The sequence below is a fragment of the Neopsephotus bourkii genome, unplaced genomic scaffold (genome assembly GCF_033783945.1).
Source record: "Neopsephotus bourkii isolate Nb327-2 ecotype Australia unplaced genomic scaffold, CSIRO-AGI_Nbou_v1 NB_1686, whole genome shotgun sequence".
Lineage (NCBI taxonomy): Eukaryota > Metazoa > Chordata > Aves > Psittaciformes > Psittacidae > Neopsephotus > Neopsephotus bourkii.
The window spans coordinates 303,410-328,059 of record NW_026902160.1 but is presented as its reverse complement, the minus strand read 5'-3'; the positions used below and the strand labels follow the sequence as shown (position 1 = coordinate 328,059).

The 24,650-nt window shown below is 44.9% G+C and overlaps 1 protein-coding gene across 4 annotated transcripts; it reads left to right on the top strand.

Annotated features, from left to right (window-relative positions):
• The first annotated feature begins 210 nt into the window (after window positions 1–210).
• On the top strand, window positions 211–24,455 carry MFSD10 (major facilitator superfamily domain containing 10). Of its 4 annotated transcripts, XM_061376054.1 has the most exons (14): window positions 214–319; window positions 621–663; window positions 2,668–2,857; window positions 4,135–4,231; window positions 6,155–6,258; window positions 7,204–7,362; window positions 9,151–9,339; window positions 15,232–15,340; window positions 16,350–16,461; window positions 17,785–17,893; window positions 19,824–19,914; window positions 21,676–21,723; window positions 23,128–23,217; window positions 23,737–24,455. In XM_061376054.1, the coding sequence occupies exons 3-14, from the start codon at window positions 2,687–2,689 to the stop codon at window positions 23,841–23,843; spliced, it is 1,386 nt and encodes a 461-aa protein (XP_061232038.1). In that variant the 5' UTR covers window positions 214–319; window positions 621–663; window positions 2,668–2,686; the 3' UTR covers window positions 23,844–24,455. The 4 variants fall into 4 exon arrangements, 3 of the variants coding, with proteins under 3 accessions (XP_061232037.1, XP_061232038.1, XP_061232039.1); XM_061376053.1 differs by lacking the exon at window positions 621–663 and having other exon boundaries at window positions 211–319; XM_061376055.1 differs by lacking the exons at window positions 214–319; window positions 621–663 and adding an exon at window positions 822–990.
• Window positions 24,456–24,650: the final 195 nt, after the last annotated feature.

Below are 24,650 nucleotides of genomic sequence, written 5' to 3'. Positions count from 1 at the left end.
TGAGCTATGAGGAGCGGGGCCCTGGTGACAAGGCAGGTCGCTCAGTCTGGCTTTTATGTCCCCTCAGCCCCGAGCAGCGGCGGCTTCCCGCCTTGCTGAGGGGAGTCCGTCCTATGAGGGGACGGCGGCGGCCACAGAAGCTCCCTCCTCGGCTGCGCGGAGCGGCGGGACCGGCACCATCCCAGCCGGAAGAGGAAGGCCCCCGGTGCGCTGGGGAGGAGCCGCCCCCGCCCGGCCGCAGCATCCCCAAGGGACAGCTTCTTGGCAGGCGGCGGGGACCCGCCCGCCCACTGTTGCGGGCCCGGCCCCCGGAGGAGCGGTAGGTGGCCTGCGGCCGGGAGAGGGGGGCGAGCGGGCCGGGACCCGGGGCTGGGCCGGGCACCGCTCTTCTCGGCAGGGCTACGGGGACCCTAGGGCTCTGGCGGGCGGCGGCGAAGGGTGCCTTGAGTGGGGCACGGCGGGTCCTCGTCGCGGTCTCCGCTGCTCTCCAGGTCCGACTCTTTCCCTCTCGACGGCCCCTCTGCCCTCGGGCTTTGGCTGCTCTGGGAAATTGCCTTTTATTTTATCGTCTTTATGCTTTTTTCTTCCCAATTGAAACTCGTGCTCTTGACCCGAATCAGGACTTTGGTAAGGAGCCGGCAGAGCCTTCTCAAGGTTTAGCAGGTAAAGCCAGGCCTAGGAAACTGGCAGTGGGGGACAGGGTGGTAAGAAAGCACCAGGAGAATGGAACTCTTCTTGCTGGGAGATGACAGCTGTGTCTGTGAATTAGGGCAGGGCCAGCTTTGCTGCTGAGCCCTTCCCGAGAGATACAGCATCAAACCCAGCTGGTCAAAGGCAGAAACAATGAGACACATCCTGAAGGGGATGGCTGGGAAGAACCAGGGTAGAGCCAAGTGAGAATCAGGGACACAAGTGTCCAGACAAACAGCGTCCCTAAACTGAAAATCCTCCCCCCTCTTCAAACATGTCTCACAGAAATCAAATGTCATGGTAGAGCTGAAGTGTTTTGTTTTTGCTGACAGGGTGCCAGGGCCTATAAAATGTTTGGTGGTTTCCTGCCTAGCATACAATATGGAGAGGTTTGAACAACAAAACTGATGGAGCACAAAGGCAGAAACATGTAGTACCTTGGGATATTGCGTAAGGGAAATTGCAACCACATAGCCAAAAGTGGAGCTAAATGAAAGGTCAGTCTAGCATCAGTAGGTTCAGGCCGCACACTAGCTGAAATGGCCATGAGGGTAAGGTGTAAAGGATGTTACCCTGCGTAAATAGCCCTGGAATAAAGTTCAGTTTGGTCATATAATTCAGTGGATGAATAAACAATTTGTGAGGAAAAGTGAGATACAATCTGCAATGATGAACCCATCCCTCAACGCTTAGACCTAAGGAGAATTTGACGAAAAGAATGGTTGGTTTTGGCTCCAGATGCTCTTATATCTGTTGAGTAAACAAATAATGCTGAATATTTATAGCCATGATGACTTGCCATTTCATATAAAAGAATCCTGCACATAACCAAGCTGCTCTGTTCACTAGCAGATTTAAGAGCATTATGGCAGGAGTTTAATAAATGGGTTGCAGGTGTGTCCCCTTCCATGTTTACCTCATGATGTTTGAACTTTAATAAGGCTTCAGTGCTAGTAAACAGAATCGACAGTAAAGAAATATCACAATAATATTTATTGCTGAGCATAACAAAGTAATGTGATCTTCAATTAGTGTAATATGATGTTAAATGCATAAGTGCCCTGTGTATAATTTATGTCAAGAATTGCTCAGTGGTTTCAATCCTGAGTCATCAAAGTCAATGGATATTTTGTCATTGGCTGACTTTGTTAGAGGAAATTCTGTCTCATTTTTTACCCTTATAGTGCCGCTGATGTTCAGGGTTTTGTTTTTTTTTTTGCAGTAAAAAGGACTGCAAATTTGATTGTTTTATGGCTGAGACTCTGTAATGTTTTAGAGTTCTGAACTTTGTAGTTTCATAGTTTGTGTATTACTCCTTGATTTTGATACTTGTTGAAACTGAGATTTTTTTTCAGGATATGGGCTGGTTTCTTTGATAAATACTGAATGTGATATGGCCTAAATCCTTGTTTAAGACTTTTAAGACAGTTTTGGAGTATTAAAAAAAAAAAGCTGGGGGTTCTGATATTTCTGACAAATTAAAAATGTTGCTTTAATCATTTGATGCCCCAATTTTTTTAATTGTTATTGCTTAAGTCATTTCTAGTATACACTGAAGGCATAAAAAAACCCCATGAGTTGCTGGAATGCAGATACTGAAAACAAGAGTGCCCTTTCTTATTTCTTTTAGTGTAATGCTGAGTTGAGAGCATTTAGGAAAGTTGTACTAGCATTGCTCACGTGTCAACCACCTCTAAATGATCCTTAATTCTGTGTTTTACTTGGGGTGCACCTGTAACAGAGTTTATCTTATTGCCCTCATAGTCTGTTCTTGAGGCGAGCAAATTTGGTGCTGAGCTAATAACCAAGACTAGAGAGATGAGGTTCCTGTTCCCTTGAAAAGCAGGTAGCTTAATATAGCCATCGCTTATATTTATTTTTGTGAATTCTGTAGTAAGTGAGAATGAATTAGCAAGATACTCTTAAGAAAGGGCTGCAAAAGGTTCCTACTGACTGGTTGTAAATGGAATTTTTTAGAAGCAGAGCACCTGGGAACATGGCCCCACGAGAGAGAGGAACCAGCAACAGTTCCATCAGTGACAAGCAAGAACATAACTCTAGTCGTGTTATTGCAATTGTGTTCCTGGCACTCTTCATTGACTTGTTGGGATTTGCTCTCATCTTGCCACTGTTTCCTTCCATCCTTGATTATTACAGCCAGACTGAGGTAAGCAACAGAGAAAGAAAGTCAGACTGCTGAAAATGTTAGCTGTGAGATATTTAGAGAAGGATGGGAGAAAAATCACTTACCTTGGAGCAAAGTGGTTAGCTTTAGGCATTAGTTTTCTGCCTTAGCTGTAGGCAGAATAATAATATCCAGTACTCTTAAATGGTTTCATGGACTGCATTTGTGACCCTGAATGAGACTCTTCCTTCTTTCATTAAAATGAGGGAGCTATTTGGGGGAATATTCAGGTATTTCTTAGGAGCTAGTCCTTGTCATTACTAGTACATTTGTGACTTCCGCTAATGTTACTGCTGAGACAGAGTAAATGACAATCTGTAATGGATGGTTTAGTGTGAGGTGTCCCTGCCCATGGCAGGGGGCTTGGAACTAGATGATGTTAAGGTCCTTTCCAACTCTTAACTATTCTGTGATTCATACTGGGGTTTATCTAAGAACCAAAGAGGTGAGAGCTTTAACCCTACTTGAGTATTTCACACACTCACTTGCTTCCACCTCAGCATCATGTTCACTATGTTTCAACTTCCATTCTTAGCAGGGAGCTGGCTGCTGCTCTGGGAACACGGGGCAGAGAGTAGTGTTGGTTACTGGCTGTGCAGATGCATTCAGTTGCCATTCTCAGGTGTTACTGGACAAAACGTTGTCATGGGAGAATTATTTTTGCAGCCCACACCTCCATCTTGTAGCGGCTTTCTAACCCCACTCCAAATGCAGCTGTAGGCTTTGTCTTTTTTACAACCCTGTCTCTAATCCTAACCGTGGGCTCTGATCTTCAGGATTTTCTTCCACTTCCAGTGCACTTCCTATAGCAAAGACCTTCTCAGGGTCCCCTTCTTTTCAAGTCCTCCTCCTCTTTTCAGGAACCATTCTTTTTCACACCTTTCTGGACCTACATGCCCCTGGTTTTCACAGGCTAAACAGTCTATGTATACAGAGAGATACGGTATGTCTCATGTTGCCTTTTTGATTGAAAGATTCAGGACATACCACTTTGTTTAGTTGAGGATTTAGCAAGTATGCTTTAAAAAGTTCAAATTCAGACATTTCCCCACCGAGATTAACTGCTGCCTCTTAGCATTCACAATTCAAGCTATTTTTAGTGTATGACAACTGATCAGTGAAGAAATTTTCCCTGGGAGGAGGAAGAGGGAAGGAATCATCTAACACTTCCTTTAGTTCACTAAGCTCTGATGCTTTCTTTGAAAATAAAACACAGAAGCTGTCTTCTTGCTTCTATTTCCCAGTTATCTGTTTTGCAGGATGGATTCTACTTGTCATTGCAACGTGGTGTGGACTGGTTTGCAGCGATGGCTGGGATACCTCCAGAGCGGAAATACAACAGTGTCTTATTTGGAGGTATGGAGATAAAACAAGCTAACAGACCAAAAATAAAACCAAAGGGAAAAATAACGTGTTACGAGGAATGAGGAAAATGCCTAGGAATACAAAAAACATACTTGCCTGTTAACTAGATACAGATTTTGTCTCTTACAGTGGGCTATAAATGATTTTTGTTTTCATCACACTGATAGCAACAAAGAGTTCGACAGCCCCATCTCTTTCATTTGGAGACACTTAAAGGCAGGAAGAATGGGACAACAGGAATGTTATGAAATTCGGTGAGGACACATGTGAAGTCCTGCCTGTGGGAAAGAGTAGTCCCTTGAAATGATACAGACTGGGCAGAAAGGTTTTGAAGTCTCCATCCTCAGAAGTTGTTAAACTCTGACTGGATGAAACCCTGAACAATCTGGTCTGATCTCACAACTGACCCTACAAGCAAGCAGTTGGAAAAGGTGACCTCCAGATGTCCCTTTTAACCTGAATTATCCTATGATCTTGCCAATTTGTTCTACAGCTGCTACAGAAATACAGGCCTGCAGCTGAGGGTCAGGAGCCTGCTGTGCTAGTCCCTGCACAGGCACAGAAATTACTCTCTTCACAATTGATCTACACATGATTGGAGTTCAGTCAGTGGGTAACACTGGAAATAGAAGCTTGTGAGTTCAAGTATCGCCTTCCCCTTGGGCAGCTGTAGTGCAGCACTGCTTCTAAATCTCATTAGTCCTATTAAAAGCAGCAGAGCTGCTGACTTGCAGGGTCCAGATGCATTTGAAGTCACTAGGATGCTGGTGTGAGTGAGCTCCAGTGTGACTAGTGCAGGAAATCCAGCAGCATGTACATTGTGTTACACATCAGAGGCTCTTTGGCTCTTTGCTATGTAGACAGTTGTGAGGAAACTAGGATTTCATAGTATGTCTGGGTTAATTTTAATTGTTTATAAATTTTCTGTTATGCCCAAAGAGACTACTGAGCAGCAACAATGCATTCATGTTTATATTCTAATAAAGCTTTGTGGTTGGGTTTTATTTTTTTGTCTAAAAGCCTTTTTCTTATCTTGGGGGAGGCCTCAGCTCACTAAAAGGAGGGGCACATCTGGGTGTTTTTACAGTGCCAGAAATACAAAGAAGAAAACTTGTGTTCAGTATCAATATTCTGCATCCCTCAAAACGGGTGTGAGCAGAACTTCTAGTCTCTCTCTCCTCTGCCTTTTAAAGCTTTGATAGCTGAATGAGCTGAGACATATAACCCAGATTTTCCTTTAGACAGTGACAGCAAGGCTTTTTATTATGCCTGCTTGTTGAGAGTATAGTGCAGATTAATAAGTGTATGAAGCTAGAAATGGCAAGAGAAAAGAGGAAATAAAGATCACAGAAGCTGGAGGCAGGTTTCAAAAGATTCTTGGAGTCTGGAATCACTCCTACTTCTTAGGGTGCCTCACTAAGAGCAATGCTTATGCCCTTTCCATGATAAGAAGGAAAGAAAAACTAATTAAATGTGACAGAATCAGGTTTAAACAATCAAAAAAGAAAATCTTAAGAGCACTGTGACTATTAAAAACTGTGTTATTTCTGCTCTAAGAGCAGAAAATGTACATAGTCATCCAGAAAAGAATTGAAGAATCAGCATTCCGTTATAACCAGTGAGTTTCAGACCCTTTCTCCCCAGTGAAGTAACCAGTGGATCATCCACTTCATACCTGTTTCTCTGCACTGACTGTGTATCTGCTGTCTGTATGTGCCACCTCAGTTAATAACAATACCAGATCTGTGTTTTAAAGGTAGCTTAATTTCAGAGACAAAGTTTCTTTGTAGCCATTGTTTTACATTTAACAATGTGATGTTAAAGTGGTGTGATAGGTCTAGAACAGGTTGGCTGTGTTTGTATTCAAGATGAAGGCAGCAAATCTAATGATGTATGTATTTCTATTTGATTTAGGTCTGATTGGCTCAGTCTTTTCCATCCTACAGTTTTTCTCCTCTCCCCTCACTGGTGCCATGTCAGACTGCTTGGGCAGGAGACCTGTCATCTTGATGACGGTGGTATGCGTCACTTGCTGATTTTAGTCATGCCGTCTCAATACACAATTGAAGGCATTAGGATCTTGGGGTTAACACAAAGGATTGGGAAACTGAATGTTCCAGATCTCTTGGTTGTTGACCGCTTTTTGCCAAGTCACTTGGCCACATTTGCAGATCCAAGTGCTTAAGCTGAGTTTCCCAGAACCAGAATTGTACGTAGAGGGCACCAAAATACCTGTCTGTTTCTGGGATTTTCCAAAATCACTTTTGCTTGTGTACAGCAGTATGATTTCAGATGCTCTGTTTATAAATATTAGACTTAATTCCTGTATATTTTAGTTCCCTGAGTGAGTAATGAGGGTTGATCACTTGATGACCTGTTTCACAGAGCCTGGGGATTATTGGTTAGGGAGTGCTATATAGCAGTGTAAGATTTATTTCTTAGGAACATTCTTCAAAACATTTTCTCTGTTACTGGACAGAGTATGGATTTCTAATTACAGAAGCACTGCAAGCAAGTGCATATGTACATGGTGGAATTCGGCAGTGAATGATACACAATTCCCCTTATTGTGTATCCTGGAGAGTGAATTCAATAAGCACGTGGGCGTATGATTGATTATGAAATTTAAGGGCTAGAATTGTGAATTCTTCTTACTTTGAACTCAGAATTCTCTTGATGTTGGAAACAAATGGAGTGGGATGTACAAAAGTGGGTTTGTGCCTGGAACTGATTTAGCTCTCTCTGAGCTCTTCTAATTTTGTCAGTAATCAAACATCAATGTAAAATTTGTTTCTACTTCTTGTATATCACTGTCCAGGACATAGTGCAATATCAGTATATTCAGACATTTCTGTTATGTGGGTTTTGGAGCACCTGTTGAAAACAAACAAAATGTTTGGGAAATGTGCAGAAATAATACAACTTTGCTCTGCTTTATAAAGAACCTTTTCTTGCTTCTGCAGATAGGTTTGATAACATCATACTCACTATGGGCTGCCTCTAGGACTTTTGGCGTTTTTCTTCTCTCCAGGATCATAGGTGGAATAAGCAAAGGGAATGTCAGCCTCTCCACAGCTATAGTTGCTGACTTGAACTCTCCAAAAGCACGAAGCAAGGGCATGGTGAGTTACATATGAAGTACATGTTTGGATTTATTAGGACACTTTTAATTGATTCCGGTGCTCAGAATGTCTTCCTCAGATATGAATGCATTGATCAAGTGAAAACATTACTTCAGATGCTACCTTGCTTCTGAAAAGGCACCATATTGTTCTGCTGGTGAGCTCTCAGACCTGACCTGTCAGTAACTTTATCTACAAGTGAAGCACAGATGCCCTAGAGGTGGAGAAATTATCTGTCTATTATAAATGTACTCCTGCTGATAACTTTAATCCTGATTATAAAAGCTTAGAAATTCAAAGATCTTATGGCCCAGTTTTGGTAGCTGCAACTCAGTTACAGGACAACCCATTTTTCTCACCTTACCAAACTGTGGAAGTACAGCAGTGCTGCACTGCACAGCATGCCTCTGACTTCCCCAGATGCTGCACTGGCTCCAGGATCTGAGCTCAGCAGGTAAAGGCTGTGGCATTTGGCTGACTGAGCAGCAAGCAGTATGAACCGCTGCCTTGGCCTCTTCCAGAAGACAGTGGCCCAGCTGGAAACACCCTGCAGGCTGTACTTAGTCTGTGAATTACCAGTTAGATCTTTTATCTTACAAAAACCTTGGGGGCCCAAACTTCTCTTAGCAGCTTGTTATAAGCCACAGTGTGGGATAGCTGCTTCTTAGGAGGGGAAAGCTTCACAGTGATAACTAATGAATTTTCCAAACAATTTATTATAGTCCTGGTGAGCCAAAATACACTTTTATTTGTGTAGAGGGTTAGCCAAAGAGCATTAGTAAATAAAATGGGTCAGGGCCTAATTTTAGGGCCTGAGAGCAAATCACTTACTACAGCATGGCTCACATCCATGGTTTATACTCTTATTTTCCAAAGCAGAGTAGGTATGTTCATTCTGCTTTCTGGGAAGAGACTAGCATCTGATTGATGCTATTCCCAAACTATGATGGGCAGTTGCCTGACAGAGTGCTAGCTGGGTAGGATGGGACAACACTGGAGACTGAGGTGACGCAGGAGCATGCCCTGGCCTTGTTTAGCTTAGTACTACAGATACAGTTAAATAGACTCAGGAAAGCTGGAGGATTATGTCCTGGGATGGCACATCGTTGGGTCCTGTGTATGCAAGTATACATCTTTGATTCTTTTAAAAGACAGTGACTCAGTAGGCCAGATCCTGCACTGTTTTATTATTCTTAAGCAATTTCACTGACCTGCTGGCTCAAATCAGTGCTCTTTCAAGCTCCCATTCACTGTGTACAGATTCTACCTCTTTTCCTATGTGCTGGTTTCACAGTGAGTTAAATCCTCCTTAGTACCTTCACTAAACTCAGGTTGCTCTGGGAAGCCTCTCAGCCTGTGTGCTCTATGAGACATAAATTCCTAAATACAGAAATTGCTGAAGCATTTTAGGAACTATAGACATCATTATAGTTTCCAACCATGGCACTGTCTTCCCTCCTCCAGTTTTACACCACAACAGTTTATCCTATGGCTGAGCAGTTCCTCAGGTGAGAATCATTATCTCCCTTCCCAACTTCCTTTCAGTTTGGCGTTTGTTCCTGCCATTTTCCCAAGCAAACAGAAAAGAGAATTGGTTATTTTAGAAATAACAGGTTTTTCACACTTAATGCTCTTTGCTGTGCACTCTCTACATCCTCAGGGAGGTTTTGTATCTGGTTGCATTTCTTTAAGGCAAATGCCAGGAAATCCAAACTGTTTTAGAACTGAGCTACCTGAACAAACTGGTGTCTAAAGCTTACATGTCTTGTGTTCATTGTGTCACTGCAGGCAATGATTGGTGTTGCTTTCTCCCTTGGTTTTACCCTGGGTCCCATGATTGGAGCTTACCTGGCGATGGAGACAGAGAAGGGAGAAGTCTTCTATCTCCGTTCAGCATTGGTAGCACTCATGTTTGCTGTGGCTGATTTAATTTTCATCTTCTTCCTACTTCCGGAGACACTTCCCAAAGAAAACCGGGTAAATGGACTGTCGGTGTGGAGATGTGTGTTTCTGGCAAATACAGCATTTGAGAACTGTTGTAATACTGGAAACAGTGAAGAGACTTAGCCAGTGACTCAGGAATTTAGCTTATTCCCAGGAGCAGGATTAAATACTGGATGGTGTCACAGTTGCTGCATGATGGTCCCCATCTCCTAGCTCCTAGTAATACATGAGAAATTCTTTAGAGCTAATGTGACTGTGTAGTTGCTAGTTTTAGTGTGTTTAAATTTATCAAAACCTAATGGGAACATGGGAGGGAGAGGGGAATTTTAAACTATGATCACAGTGACTCTCTGGGGAGGAATTTTTGCTTATACTAAGAGTAAATGCATTGGAGACTGGGTTTGCTTTCATTTAGCTGGTTATATGGAAGAAATTCTCTTAACCGTTTTCCTGTCTTTGCTTGAGTATTTTGAACACTGAAGTAGCAAATGACTGAGCTCTGAGCTATGCTGCCTTCTGCAGATACAAAATACCTACACATGCTAAAATGCGGTGAGTTTGCATTTGTGGGGCCAAACATTAACTGTAATTTAATATTGTGTGATCAGACACTGTCCAAGATACCCGATTGAAAGCTGTTTGGAACAGTTCCTTTGTAGTGTGGGAGAGGCTGAATTCAGCCCTTAGTATCTGGGTGAAACACTTGATTTAAGGTTCTCAGCTGGATTGCAGCTTTCCTGTCATCCCTCATTTCTAAGCAGCAATTTGTTCTGGAAACTTCTGTTTGCAATGCTTCTACCAGGGCAAAACATTAGACCTTCCCTGAGCATTTCCTGGCAGGTTTTGTCCCATGAAATCAGTTTTTCATATTATGTTCCCAAGCACTACATCTCTTTTATTCTTTTTCCTTAAACAGCTCTTCCATGTGTCATCTGTTCCCTTTTCCTATTTGGCTGTTTCTAAACATTCGAGATCAAATCCTGTTCTTAGCTGGAGCTGCACACTGGGGTGGTGGCAACATATTGATGTAAGCAAGTGCTGTAGAGCTAATCTGTATTCTATGAACAGTTTCACTTGTAGGATAAAGCCTTTTATGGCTGTATGATGACTGCCTCCCCTTTTTATTATCTTCTTGAGAGTTCTTCTGCTAAGCTAGTCTGTGTTGGCCAAAAGGACTGAGTTTTGATAAGAAAATGAGTGCTCTGTCCCTGCTTTTGGGGCCCTGTCTCTGTGCAGCAGTGGGTATTGCATAGAATCACAGAATAGTTAGGGTTGGAAAGGACCTTAAGATCGTCCAGTTCCAACGCCCCTGCCATGGGCAGGGATACCTCACACTAAACTATGTCATCCGAGGCTCTATCCAGCCTGGCCTTAAACACCACCAGGGATGGAGCATTCACAACCCCCCTGGGCAACCCATTTCAGTGCCTCACCACCCTAACAGGAAAGAGCTTCTTCCTTATATCCAATCTAAACTTCCCCTGTTTAAGTTTTAACCCACTACCCCTTGTCCTATCACTACAGTCCCTAATGAAGAGTCCCTCCCCAGCATCGTTATAGGCCCCCTTCAGATACTGGCAGGCTGCTATGAGGTCTCCACGCAGCCTTCTCTTCTCCAGGCTGAACAGCCCCAACTTTCTCAGCCTGTCTTCATATGGGAGGTGCTCCAGTCCCCTGATCATCCTCATTTCCCTTCTCCGGACTTGTTCCAACAGTTCCATGTCCTTTTCATGTTGAGGACACCAGAACTGCACACAATACTCCAAGTGAGGTCTCACGAGAGCAGAGCAGAGGGGCAGGATCACCTCCTTCGACCTGCTGGTCACACTCCTTTTGATGCAGCCCAGGATACGGTTGCTTTCTGGGCTGCGAGCTCACACTGAAGCCGGCTCATGTTCATTTTCTTATTGACCAGCACCCCCAAGTCCTTCTCCACAGGGCTGCTCTGAGTCTCTTCTTTGGCCAACCTGTAGCTGTGCCTGGGATTGCTCCGACCCAGGTGTAGGACCTTGCACTTGGCATGGTTAAACTTCATGAGGCTGGTATCAGCCCACCTCACAAGCGTGTCAAGGTCCTTCTGGATGGCATTCCTTCCCTCCAGCGTATCAACCGAACCACACAGCTTGGTGTCATCGGCAAACTTGCTGAGGGCGCACTCAATCCCACTGTCCATGTCAGTGACGAAGATGTTAAACAAGACCGGTCCCAACACCGATCCCTGAGGGACACCACTCGTAACTGGTCTCCAGCTGGACATTGAGCCATTGACCACAACTCTTTGTGTGCGGCCTTCCAGCCACTTCTTTATCCACCGAGTGGTCCACCCATCAAATCGATGTCTCTCCAATTTAGAGACAAGGATGTCATGTGGGACAGTGTCGAACGCTTTACACAAGTCCAGGTAGATGACATCAACTGCTCTACCCATGTCCATCAGTTCTGTAGCCCCATCACAGAAGGCCACCAAATTGGTCAGGCAGGATTTCCCCTTAGTGAAGCCATGCTGGCTGTCACCATGCACCTGGTTGTTTTTCATGTGCCTTAGCATGCCTTCCAGGAGAATCTGCTCCAAGATTTTGCCAGGCACAGAGGTGAGACTGGTCTGTAATTCCCCAGGTCATCCATTTTCCCCTTCTTGAAAGTGGGGGTTATATTTCCCTTTTTCCACTCATCAGGAACGTTACCTGACTGCCATGATTTTTCAAATATGATGGCCAGTGGCTTAGCAACGTCATTCGCCAGCTCCTTCAGGACCAGCGGATGGATTTAATCAGGTCCCATGGACTTGTGCATGTTCAGGTTCTTAAGATGGTCTGGAACCAGATCCTCTCCTACAGTGGGCCTAATGTCTTCATTCTCACAGTGCATATAGGTGCCTCTCAGGGTCAGGTCCTACTCATGACAAATATACACATAGGGTGTTTGATTGCTGATGAGACAATGGGGTTTCTGGCACTGGAGCTTCTTGTGATTGCTACTGGTGTTAGTGCTTTTGTGCATCCCCCTTTCAGTGGCCCCATGTGATTTACATGTTGTAGGGCATTTGTCATTTCACTTACTTGTTAGGCTACTTTGCTCTTTTCTTGGGCAATTTCTCCCACTCTTGAGTGGGAGGGGAGCAGTTTTCTTGGCCTGTGGATGACAGAGGAAAGGCAGGTATGTTGGCTGCCTTTCTGGAGCTTGGCATGGCTGAGCTGGAGGAGATATATGAGTGGATGTGTTGGAAGGACAAAGCTGTAAAAAGAGGGGAAATTATAATAACTGGTAGGAGGATGTGCCAGTGGGATCAGACATCTGTTTCCTTGAAATATGCTGTGTTCTCATGATACTCTTTTTTTCTCTATCATCAGTCCCCTTTTCACAGGAGAGAAGAAATATTTCACATTCAGTCATGTTGGAGTGAACTTGTAGAAAGGGGAAGGTGAAAGGAGGACAAGGGGAAAAAGGATGAGTTTTCATATGAAGCGAAGAGTTTTCATTATCCTTCTCCCCCTTGGGTTTAGAACTGACCCACAAGTTTATCAGGTTGAGAGTAACCAGTGAATATATCTTTCACCTGTCAAAACCACTGGTCTTATGTGAGGTGGCTAAAACAGTTCCTGCTTGGGAGAAGGGAGGCATAGAAAGGTGTCTAGTAGATTCTGTCCCCTTTAAGACCTTTAGAGTTGATGCTTAGCTAAACTAGTCATGGGCAAGGCTGCCTAGCTGGAGGGAGGGTCTTACAACTGATGATATAAGAACTATGTGTAGGGCTGTGGAGCATCACTAGCAGACTTATGGAAAAACAAGCTTTTGCTCTATGCATACTAAACAGTGTCTGAGGAGTAAGGCTGCAGCTTGGAAAGTGCAGGCTGCATCCTGATTTGGACTGACTCTGAGCCTTCAAGGCATATTACTTAATCTCTCTGCATTAGAAGAAAACAGAGTAAACAGACACTGAGAAATGTCTGGCTTTCAAGGTGACATTTGGAGTGATCATGAGGTAAAACTGAGCAATTTCTGAGTAATAAATCAGAAGCATAGAAATTAAACACAAATCAGATGTTGCAGATTTTGAACCTGAAAAGAATCTAAACTCCATGCAGCACAGCTGGTGACATGGACTGAAACTGCAGTGTATACTTTGCTATTTGGGGGTGGTGAAATGCTTTTGTCAGGTTTAGGACAATGTTTTCATTATTAATCAGTGCATGAAGGCACTTGCAGATCACTGCTTCTGGGGCAAATAGAGGAGAAATTAAAAGATTTATATGCACACACATATATTAAAGAATCTAATAAATATGTGTATATATATCTGTATATCTTTTATAAAGCACAATTTTAAGCATATACATTATCTGTGATGCAGTGTAGATCCTCTGGGCCAAACTAAAATCAGCTTTGTAGTGCAAAGCAGCTTGACACCTTGTCTGACGTGGGTAATAATTTAAACCAGGTACAACCTGCAGGGTTTTTTGTTACTGGCAAATATGCTTGAAGAGAGTTGCTTGCTCTCATATTCCCTGTGCTGTAGTGCAAACACCGTCATGCCAACAAATGCAGGAACTGAGGATTGCTACAAGCCAGCTTCAGGAAATCCTCTTACAGACCTTTTAAAAGCCTGAAGAAACTTCTTCTTGGGAGTGTCTGTTTACTCTCTGCAGTATATACAGTGGAAAGGGAAATAAATATTGCAGTTTGTTCTATGTACATGAGCAGCTTTATGGCTTTATACAAAACCAGTCTAGTATATTGAACTGGTTGCTGTTGTGAGAAAAATAGGCTCCAGAGTTTTGCTGTCAGAGGCTCTGACTATCAAAACAAGACAGCGGTCATGTTAATACTATATGGAAGGTTCATTTGTTTACAGCTTAATTAAATCCAGACCATATGAGTCCTCAGGTCATCCAGAGATTAAGTCCCACTGATAATTTGACCTTTAATCTCTGTCACAGAGGGGTAGTAGCTCACTCCCTCCTTATCTGGGAAGAGAAAGAAGCTCATCAGATAAAGTCTGTGAAGTGCTTTGAAGTTATGTGTGATTCTTCATTATTCTTGAGGCTGTCTTATCTCTTCCTGTGGCTGTCATGTAAAGTGACAGTCTGAATTCTCCTGCTTTAAAAGGATTTGATTCCTTTAGAATTTAGGCATTATTTCTTCTTTAGTGTATTCTTTAATTTTCTATACCTTAGAATAAAAAATATAAAAGTTCAATTCCCTATAGATGAAAGAATAAGCATCTCCTGAGCATGTGTTGATAAGGAGCAGGGAAGAGTGCCACTAGGTGCAGAATGAAGTTGAGATTTACAAAGTACAGTGACCAGAAGTGGTACAAAAGACACTTCCCTCTTCAGAAAGCCACACAATGCAGCTGGGTAGAATCTCTGTAGAAATCTCTCTAAAATACCTTTAAAGATTCTCTCTTAAAAATTACATTTTCCTTTTCTTCCCCAGGAGGTGTCACCGGCTGTCTAAAAGAACAGCCAGTACCAAAACAGAGTATTTGATGTGCTACACATACGGTTCTCAGAGTTGCAGCACACAAGCAAATCCCCAGCTTCCCATGAGCTTGCAGGCAGATGTGCCAGTGTTTTCCAAGTAAATGCTCATTGAACATGAGGGATGAGGCAGTAGGTGAACCAAATAAAGCCACCTTCAGTGCTGTAGAGAATGAGCTGCTTCTGCTTTTCAAGAACCCAGGGAAGAATTTTTGTGTCTTCAGTGAAAGGTGCTGTCAGTCTTCTACCATCAAGTTACAGTGCAGAAGCCAATTCTGTGTTCAGAAAGTCTGGGCTGTTATTATATCAAACCCCAATGCCATTTGTCTTGTTTCATCTCAGATTATTTGTGTAGGTGTAGCAGCACATTCAACTGGTACTGTCAGTTCCTTGCAATAGTTATTACATCAGGTTTTTAAATAAATCCCTTTCTTTCTCCAATCAGGTCTCTTCTGTGACATCTGGATTTCAGGCAGCAGTTGACTTGCTCAGTCCTTTGGCTTTATTTCGGTTCTCTGCAGTCACCCGAGGAAAGGAATCCCCTTCAGAGGAGAGTGAGTGTTACCTGCCTTTGCCTATTTCTATTGTATGTCTTTTTGTATGTGGCAGTGGTTTCTAAGTGAAAACTTTACTCAAACCATTTCAGCAGCAGCACTCTGTTCAGTCATTTAAAACCCACCTTCCTAACTTACAAACAGGGAATTGCAAGTTCCCTTGGATACTGGTCATGTTATTCCCAAAAGAAGATCAGTGTTTTGAAGATTTCTAACTTGCTTTTTCTTCAGGCACTGGCTGCAGCATGGGGTAGGCTGCAGTAAGTGAAGTGGTTTAAAAAGATCAAGGCACGAGTAAAGGAGATGTGAGTTTATTCAAGCTGCAAACCAGGAAACTTCAGACTGGAGTTTTATTTCTCAAATCAGGACCTGGAGATGTAGGATTTGAGTTGGCCATTTCTCTATATGAAATTTTGTAAGCCAAAGAAAATAAATCAGTGTTTGCCAGGTACACCAGCTTATCATTCATTCCTCCTTGCTGCTGCATCAGGAATAGAGTGACATTTGCCACTTTGGAGAAAGCCTGCTAAACCCTGCACTGGCAGAAAGATAAGGAAGATAATTTTGCACAGCCCATTTCTAGCTTAGAAAAATGGCTACTGTGATTTAGCCAGTGTGATCCTGAGAGCAGCATCAAGGTATTAGGTGCAATACAGGCAGTGGTTAAAATAATGAACAAATAAATACCCCGTATCAGTGGGAGTGGGAGGCAGAGGGGCTGGGTTGGGTGAGTGAGACCAGGGTGAACCAGAGAGAGATTAGTCTTTTTGGCTCTTTCCCCTCAGAAGAAGGGAGGTAATTAGCAGAAGTCATTTTGGGGTATGTCTTGTCTTGGATATTTAAAATGAGCATCTGAGGTGAGAACTGTTCCCTGTACAGCTGATAAATGTTGCTCTATTGTTGTTGTTATATTCTCAAGCTATGGCTGAAAAAGTATCACTGTGTTTCTCTATCTCTCTTTATTTTTTCCCTTGGTGTTTTTCCCTTCCTTGTTTGTTTCTTTGTTTAGATCTTCAGAATCTCAAAATCTTGGGTCTGGCTTATTTCCTGTACCTTTTCCTGTTTTCCGGCTTGGAGTACACACTGAGTTTCCTCACTCACCAGAGATTCCAGTTCAGCAGGTACAGCATACTTAGAAGATAAATGTGTGTTCTGCCTAGGATAGTTTCCAAAATCTGGATTTAAGGTATCTTGTTTTTAAGAAAGGATTTCTGAGGTCAGGAAAAACACTCAGAAAGCAACAACTGCTTCAGTCATACTTGGGCTTTGTGGGAAGAATTTATGAAGATACAAACTGTTTACCATGAAAGGAAATAATCCACAACTTCTAATGACCAGAGAAAATCAATACATGAAACTTCTGAAATAGGTACAGCTGGGTTAGTTCCATTGATTATAATGAAACCTGTTCTTTTCTTGCCCAGAAGAGATCTTCAGTATGAGGACAAATCTTGAAGCTCAAAAAAGGCAAATGACGGGGAGGGATAGCTGTGCGATTATATTTGCTCATCAGAGTTGTGCATTGTATACAGTGCACAGTCATTACATCATAGAGTTTGGTTTCCTTTAGTCAAACACTAGAGAAGAAAGAGAACAGAATCCACTAACAGCAGCTCAGCTTGAAATACTTTTCCTGCCAGCTCATCGGAAGATTTCCAGCCAGGAACATGATCTTGCAGCTTGATTCCTTACGTATATCCTTCCATTTGAGTAATTCTCAGGGGTTTGTCTCATTTTTCCCTTTCTGTTTTTCATTACAGTTTGTGGCTTAACTAATGCGTGCCCATCAAGGAAAGGTTTTCTAGTGTATTAAGCTTCTGCACCGTCCGGTCAGGATAGCCATGTAGTGAGATACACAACTCGATGCTAACAGTGCAGGCTGTGAGACAAACAAGCTTGTTACAGAGCTGAGAACTTGGAGTTTAGTAGATGAGAGGTGAAAGGGAAATCTGAAGAAATATTTAAGAGTAGAAGGAATGATGTTGCAAGTTTCCTGGTGCAATACATGATCACCACCATGTCAGTGCCCATATGGTGCCTCGATGACCTTAATTCAACTCTGCATGGGTGGTGATGATGGGTGTGAGAAACATGTTTACTAGGGAAGCAAACAGGTCCTGGGCACATGGCACACAGGGTAATGAATGTGCTGACTCTTTGTGGGCCACCCTAGAAACAACTAAACTACACCACAACAGTCTAGAGATGATTGCAGCATTTGCCAGCAGCTGTCCCATCCCTGTGTAAGGCCTCAGAGGTTTATCTTCTTGGTGTCTGCTTGCCATGGAAACTAATGTCAGCATATTAACTTTGCACTGCTCATGCAAGCACCAAAAAGCATTTTCTCTTTCTTGTTCGGGAAAGGGTCTGCACTGGACCTGTGAATCCCAGGGTGGAATGCTCTGTGCGTGACTCCATGCTCTGTGTTTTTGCCTCCCTTCTAGCATGCAGCAGGGCAAGATGTTTTTCTTTATTGGAATAACAATGGCTGTGATCCAGGGAGGCTATGCTCGCCGAATCAAGCCAGGAAATGAAATCAGAGCTGTAAAAAGGGTAACAAAACCTAATAATGTGCATCTTTCTTTCCCCCACAAATCTGATGTGTTAATTTTTCAGTCTAAAGGGTAGTTGGAGGATGTAACTGTACTTGTGAAATCAAAAGAAGTTTCTGTCTCAGTAGTCCAGCTAAATGACTTCTCAAGACCCCTGGTTATTTGGCACTTCAGTTTAACTAAGCTTTGGAACATTACAGTCCTTTCTTACCATACCAGCTGCAGTGCTATTGAAACTTTGAGTTCTTCATACATAATTGCAGTAAGGAATGGGAACAGAGTGTCTGTCTGTGCAGGTAAAATGCTGTGAAGATGCTTTTTTCAGTGATTTCTCTTGCAGTGCAGACATTGAAACTACTAAAGCTGCTTCAGAGCTGATCTCTAACTATTTCTGCCAAATAATTTTCAGGGACATCTTCAATCTGGCTATCTCTGTGCTTGACAGGTTTTTTCCCTAGAGTATGTTTCACTGGTGGGCAGATCTTTGTGATCATCATTATTGCATGTTACAGTGGCACGTACCAATATTCAGACAAGAGTTTCACTGACAGAGGTGTGTGTTTCCTTGGCTTGCTTGCCTTTTTCTTCAAAGAGATTCTGCTGCTGCTGTACTGGCATGACAGGGAACGGTTTCCTGCAGCTTATACAGCTGTGGGACAAGTAGATATGTCTTGTCATTTACATTTGTGCGGGGAACTCAACAAAGCAGGTCTCTGAACCTTTGTTGGCGCTTGGTAATAGGTTTGCTTTCACTGTTAAAGCCCCCATCAATTTATTATACAGTATTTTGAGGCCAGTGTGATTTTAACACCGGCAGGGTGAAGCAGGTCACCAAACTGCACTGCATTCCAGGGAATTGACTCAGCCTTTCTTAAGTTATTTCTGCTGGTGAAACCATCTCCACCCTGTTCTCTGGCAGATTTAAGTGGCCGGCACGGCACTCACTGTGTCCCAGAGGAAGTGTTTCCCTGGGAATGAAAACTCCTGTTGCTCTGTTAGCGCTGGTTCATCCCCTGCATCAGCTTCCTCTCTGTGCTCTGCCGGCGTGTCACTGCACTGCAGCTCATGCGAACTCTGGGTTGCCCCACTCATTTTTATAAACCTTCCTCTTGCCTGCACTGGGAAGTGTAGTTACCTCCACATACTCAGTTCAGTTGGTCCTGTCTGATGGCTCCTTACAAACACCATGTGCACTGTGCAGGAATTCACTGACCCTGGAGTGCTCCTCCTGTGGATCTCAGATGCTTTTGTGGGAGTTCCCCCTTTTGCTGAAGTTATTCTGGCAATTCCTATCACATGTGGCCTCCCTTAGCATAGCTCGAGACGTTTGGTGGGAGTGAACACGCAGCAGATCTTAACTTGCTGCAGAAGCTCTGTATGTAAGGGAGACAGCACAGGGGGGCTGAAGTCCAGGCTCTTGGAGGAGATGAAGAATGTTTCTTTCAGGGTTTGAATTCCAGATGCCATTCCCTGCCCCCAGTTTTTTTTCTTCCTGCATCAGCATGGACTCTGAAAGCTAAAGATAAAATCAGCTCTGCTGAGGAAAAGCAGAGGAGCTGTGTTCCTGTTGCACACAAGCCTTTTGATCGCTTGTGCTAACTCAGGAACTGAAGAGTTAAAACTGGATTTCTGTCCATGAGAGAGGGAACTCTGCAAAAATCACCTTCCCCTCAGTTGTGGGAAGTCGGTGGTGCATAACTGCACTCCAACATATGGTCTGCAAGCATGGGACAGTGACAGGCAACAGCACAGTAAATTACCCTCTTGTGTGGCCATCCAGGTGAATTTGAAATGCCTACTTGAGAAGCAAGGGCTTTCTGTGTCTAACTTCAGTGTAGTCCCATCAGCGGAAGAGAACTGGCAGGAGCCCTAGGGTTAGGCTTCAACAAGCAGGGCTTAAACGTGACTGTGTGACTCATTCCTTTTTGCAGGCTATTATATTGCTGATTCCAGCTTTCCTGCTAATTGGATGGGCTGCAAATGTGGCCATGCTGGGTGCTGGACTGCTGCTGTACTCTTGTGGTGAGCTATTCAAAACACACTGAAAGCCAAGCACAAACAAGTTTTCTTCTTCTATTTATTCACCCCATTAAAAAGGATGAATTTCGAATTTCAAATCTGGAGTGACAGAAAGTTGATGTTTCTGTTTATAAAAGAGGAGAGAAGCTGTGTCTGGGTTTTTTTCCTGATGCTGTTTGTATCACAGGAAGTTGCCATGGTGATATTTGGATGCATCCCCAGTGCTCCTGTTGTCCTCTTGTCTCACTGGAGAGCTCTTGAGGGTGTTGTCTTCCCCTTTTATCAGACCTAGAAGCAGAATAATCACTGAACAGCTCCGCTCAGGAAAAGAAGGGAGACAGCGTGTCTTTGTGTTCATGGTGGCTGTGTTATTCCGTGGGCAGCAGGCTGAGGAGACCTGTGTGCTCTGAAGCTGGAGGTCAGAGTGGGAGTGAATCAGCACTGCCCTGACCACCGTGGCACTGCTCCCCTCTCCTGCACTGCAAGCTGCTGGCTCAGGGAGGGAGCAAAACTCCACCTTGTTTCTGATACGCAGGGAGTGTTTTCAGAGATGTTTAAGTGTTTACATCAGTAATATTCTGTCAATATCTCAGCTGTTATTGAGGGAAGTAGAAGTTGGATTCCCCATCTGAAGTGCCCATCAGAAAAGAGATTTCAGGTATCCCCAGTGCTGCTAACATTATAGTAACATAATAGTTAGCAGCATTGGGAATAGCTGAAATCTTTTCAGATAGGCTAGAAGTTTCAAATGTGACTAATTGCAAAAGTAGAAGGCTTCTCTTTTGCAAGATACAGCTTGATTTAAGAGCAAACTGTAAACCACAAAAGTGCATCTCGTCAGCAGCTTGCTTATCTAGGGGCAGTTGCGTATTTGGCAGGTTTCAAAATCTACATCTTATCTACAGATTACCTTGGTTTTGAAAGCCCAGCAGTGAGGAGGATGAGAGGAGGTGTTCATTTTGTCCAGTTGTGCTTCTAAGTTAGGCGCCTCATCTTCCTGGGCTCTGTAGCTGGGCAGAAGACCCCATCTCCCCATTTAAGCCAGATGGAAGTGCCTCTGGAGCAGCCTCTTGTCTCCCTCTCTTCCTCTCTCTGCCCCAGAAGTTAAGGTGCTTGCAGTTAAGGCAGCATGCCCATGGTTCCTGCTCCCCTACTGTCCTTTCCCTCCTAGGAAAGATTTTTGCTTTGTATGCTTAAAGCATTTCCTTCTTGGCAGAAAAGGCCCCTATTTCAGTAAGAGGGCAGTGACTGATGAACAGCTCTTGGCTTTTGTGTCCAAAGATTCTGTAACCTCTTCTTCTTGGACTCAGCTGTCATTTCCAAGACAGAACGTAGCTTCGTCCACCTGTGAGCACAGTAAAGCCACACGCACTGGGGACTGTGATTCTGTGAGCAGCCACCTTCGCTGTCATTTGAAACAGGAGCAGTTCCCTTTCCCTGCTCCACCTGACAAAAGCACAGTAATTTGGAAAACTACCAGTGCTCTGATCTGACCTATCCACCCCGTTCCTGTGGGCTCACAGAGCCAGAGGCACTGATGTGAACCATCTGCTCCGAGCACGCATGGCTCCGGGCTCTCTGTCCAGGTTGGCTTTGAGGGTGTTTTGGTTATTGAACTGGATTAAACCCGATGATCCATTGTTGGTGCAGTGCCCCAGAGCTCAGCATATTTCTGTGCAGTAGTAACGAGTTAGGGCTGTGTGTTTGTCACTTGGGCTGGTTTTGAGCTCTGCTGTTCACTGTCTCTTTTGTGGATTTTTCCAGCTGCGGCCATTGTTATCCCGTGTTTGTCAGCAGTGGTGTCAGGCTACGGTGAGTGTCTTTCCTGCTTTGAGCAGCAGCCCTTGGCCACTTCAGTGACCTTTGTGGAGGCTTGGCTGAGGTACAGAACTGACCTCAAGTTAGTGATGCATCAACAAGAATACTCAATGGCTTAGGTCCACCTTGGATCCAAGTGTTGGAGCTGCTGCTTGGGCTGTTTAAGGGGCCTCTTTCCACCCAGATGCATTCACAAGGACAGCAGCAATGCTGAGCATTACAGTGAGCTGCTGTTCCACATTGTATGTGTGTAACCCTGAAGCGATAACCACCCTGGCAGGAGCGAGGCTGAAGCCTAGAGAAGAGCTTGTGCTCTGCCCCACTTCACGTCAGCAGTGATCCATGACCATGGCCATCCTCTGATGGCACTGGGCCATGTTGAAGGGAGGCAGAACCTTGTCTCACTGGAGGTGCTACAGCCTTCAGCCCCTCTTCTGTGAGCATTCTTCAGGGATGGGGAGATGAGTGGGGGTGCCAGGGATAGGAAGAGGATAGTCTGACCCTGGGACACTCGGGGACATCCCACAGGGGAGCATAGGAAACCCTGAAGTGCCCTGTACCTGTGTCTGCAGCTGGCAGCACTCCGTGGTGGACAGGTTCAGAGCTGACATACAGCAGCCATCTGGTCAGCGGCTGTCAGCACCACACTGTAATGTGTTGTACTGCATAACACAGCTTATTCCAATGATATGGGGAAACATGAAGCAACCTTATTTCTGGTTATGAGTAAAAAGATGAGGAAGCATAGGCAAGGGATTAATATCATGGGCAAAGGCCACAACCAGGACTGAGAGAGGGAATGGCCTGGGTTCTCTCAAAGAAACCCCAGCCATCCCTGCCTGCAGGAAAACCATTTCTTCCCAATTCCTTAGAAAAGACCTTCTCAGGAACCTTCTGAGTTGTTCTGGGCTGGCAGTGCTGGTTGCGATGTAACCTGGTAAAGCAGCTCTTGCTGTGGTGCTGTGCAGATGACACCATCCTTTCTTTAGCTCTGTCAACACTGCAGTGCTTGCTGAGGTGGCTTTGCCCATGGATGTCACTTGTGCATTGCTCCAATTTGACTTGCATCCATGCTTCTGTGCATATCAATCACACCTGTGCCTCCTCAGCAAACCTGGTACAATGGAAAGATTGTTTCTTGTTGGTTTTGGGGGGTATGGTAAGGAGAATGCACTCCATGTCCCTGACCAGGCCCTCTTGACAAGCCCTGCTGGTTTTGCATGAAGCAGCCATGTTTATCTTGGTGGAGGGGAAGTAAATGCAGATTGGGCAGTGAGTGTGGAATGAAAGGAGGGGGAGATGTGTGGGAAACACTCCAAGGGAATAAGGCTTCCAGAACTAGAGCAGTGCCCTGCCCCAGCAGCACCCCCTCCCAACAACCGCTCTCTGCTTGCACAGGCTCTGCCAGCCAGAAGGGGCGAGTGATGGGCATCCTGCGGAGCCTGGGCGCCCTGGCCAGAGCCCTGGGACCGATCCTGTCAGCTACCGGTGAGTGTGGCCTCCTGCTCCTTCCTCCTCTGCCAACACCCAGCACTGCTGAGTGGGAAGGGAAAGGGGAGCCCCATAACGTTGTCTTTGCAGAAGCAGCGCTAAAGCATCTGTAACCTATGAATTAAGGAGTCCCCAGCACTCAGGGCATGCACGGTGCCTTGGGGCCCTGGCTAAGGCCAAAGGAGGCTGTGCCTGAGGGGGGTCGGCCCCCCTCATGCTGTTACAGGGACAGAGTAAGGGGAAGGAGCAGTGCAGCACATCAAAGCTGGAACTCAGACCTAACATTAAGTGAGCAAAGCCAGAATCTGTTTCCTGGCTGCATCCATGTGCCAAGCATCCAGCTCGCTCTGGCTCACCAAACCACTGCCCCACAGTGCCTGTGCAGGACGGCTTTCCAAGAGGGAGAGCATGACTGGGCTTTACAGAAAACTTGCTCCCAAGTGTAAGCTGTGGAAAACAGCAGCTCCAGTTGACACAGGTGCAGAGACTAACAAGGTAAATCTGCTTCCTTTGCAGTTTACTGGCTGGCAGGGGCTGAGGTTTGTTTCACCCTCTGTGGTGCTTTCTTCCTCGTCCCCTTTGCTTTACTTGGTTCTATAAAAGAGCCGCTGAAGGAGGAGTAGGAAGGAACCACAGAACTATCACTGGCTGCCCAGGACCACTCCTCAACCTGACTCTCAGCACCCAACTCTGCTGTTCAAAGAGGAAGAGGAGGACTTTGATCTTCTGAAAGGGGCTACTCCATAACCACTTGCAGCAACAACAGACTTCAGGTCTCCTACAGCCCCCCCCCAGCTCCGTGTCTCATGACCTCCCAGCCAGCTTGGCTGGTTTCACAAATAGAAGAACCACCACCACCAAACACTCCCAGACCGGTGGAGTAAAGCACTGAGCCCATTGGCCAAGCAGGGCTGTCACAGCAGCAGCACGGCCCCTGCTACCACAACTCTGCCAAGCATGGGTGAAGCTGCAGCGCCCACTGTCCTCGGCTCTGCTCCTCTCCCTGTCCTCAGCCTCCACTGCCATGGACTGACTGATCTGTGCCTGGCTACCAAAGAACAGTCCCCCAGGGGCCTTGCACCAGGTACTGCAGCAGTTGGCACCCTAAGGTGTAGGGGGCCTGGTAACAGCTTGACCGCCTGCCTTAAAACATGACAGTCAAACCCAAGCAGCAGCTGCAGGCTCCCCCAGCCGGACAGAGACTGTTTTTAATACACAATTAAATTGAGAGATGTTTTATATTTCTTATTCTCTGTGATGGTTTCTGCTGACCCAGCAGTGTTCCTTTTGCACTGCAAATAAACTCTTCCATCAGACACTGCTCTGCTCAGTGAATCACAGTGATGACCTTACAGCCACCTCACTCTGGCAAAGCCCTGGGGGGACCACAACTCCCTGCAGTGCTGAATACCTCCTGGGGTACCCTCCCT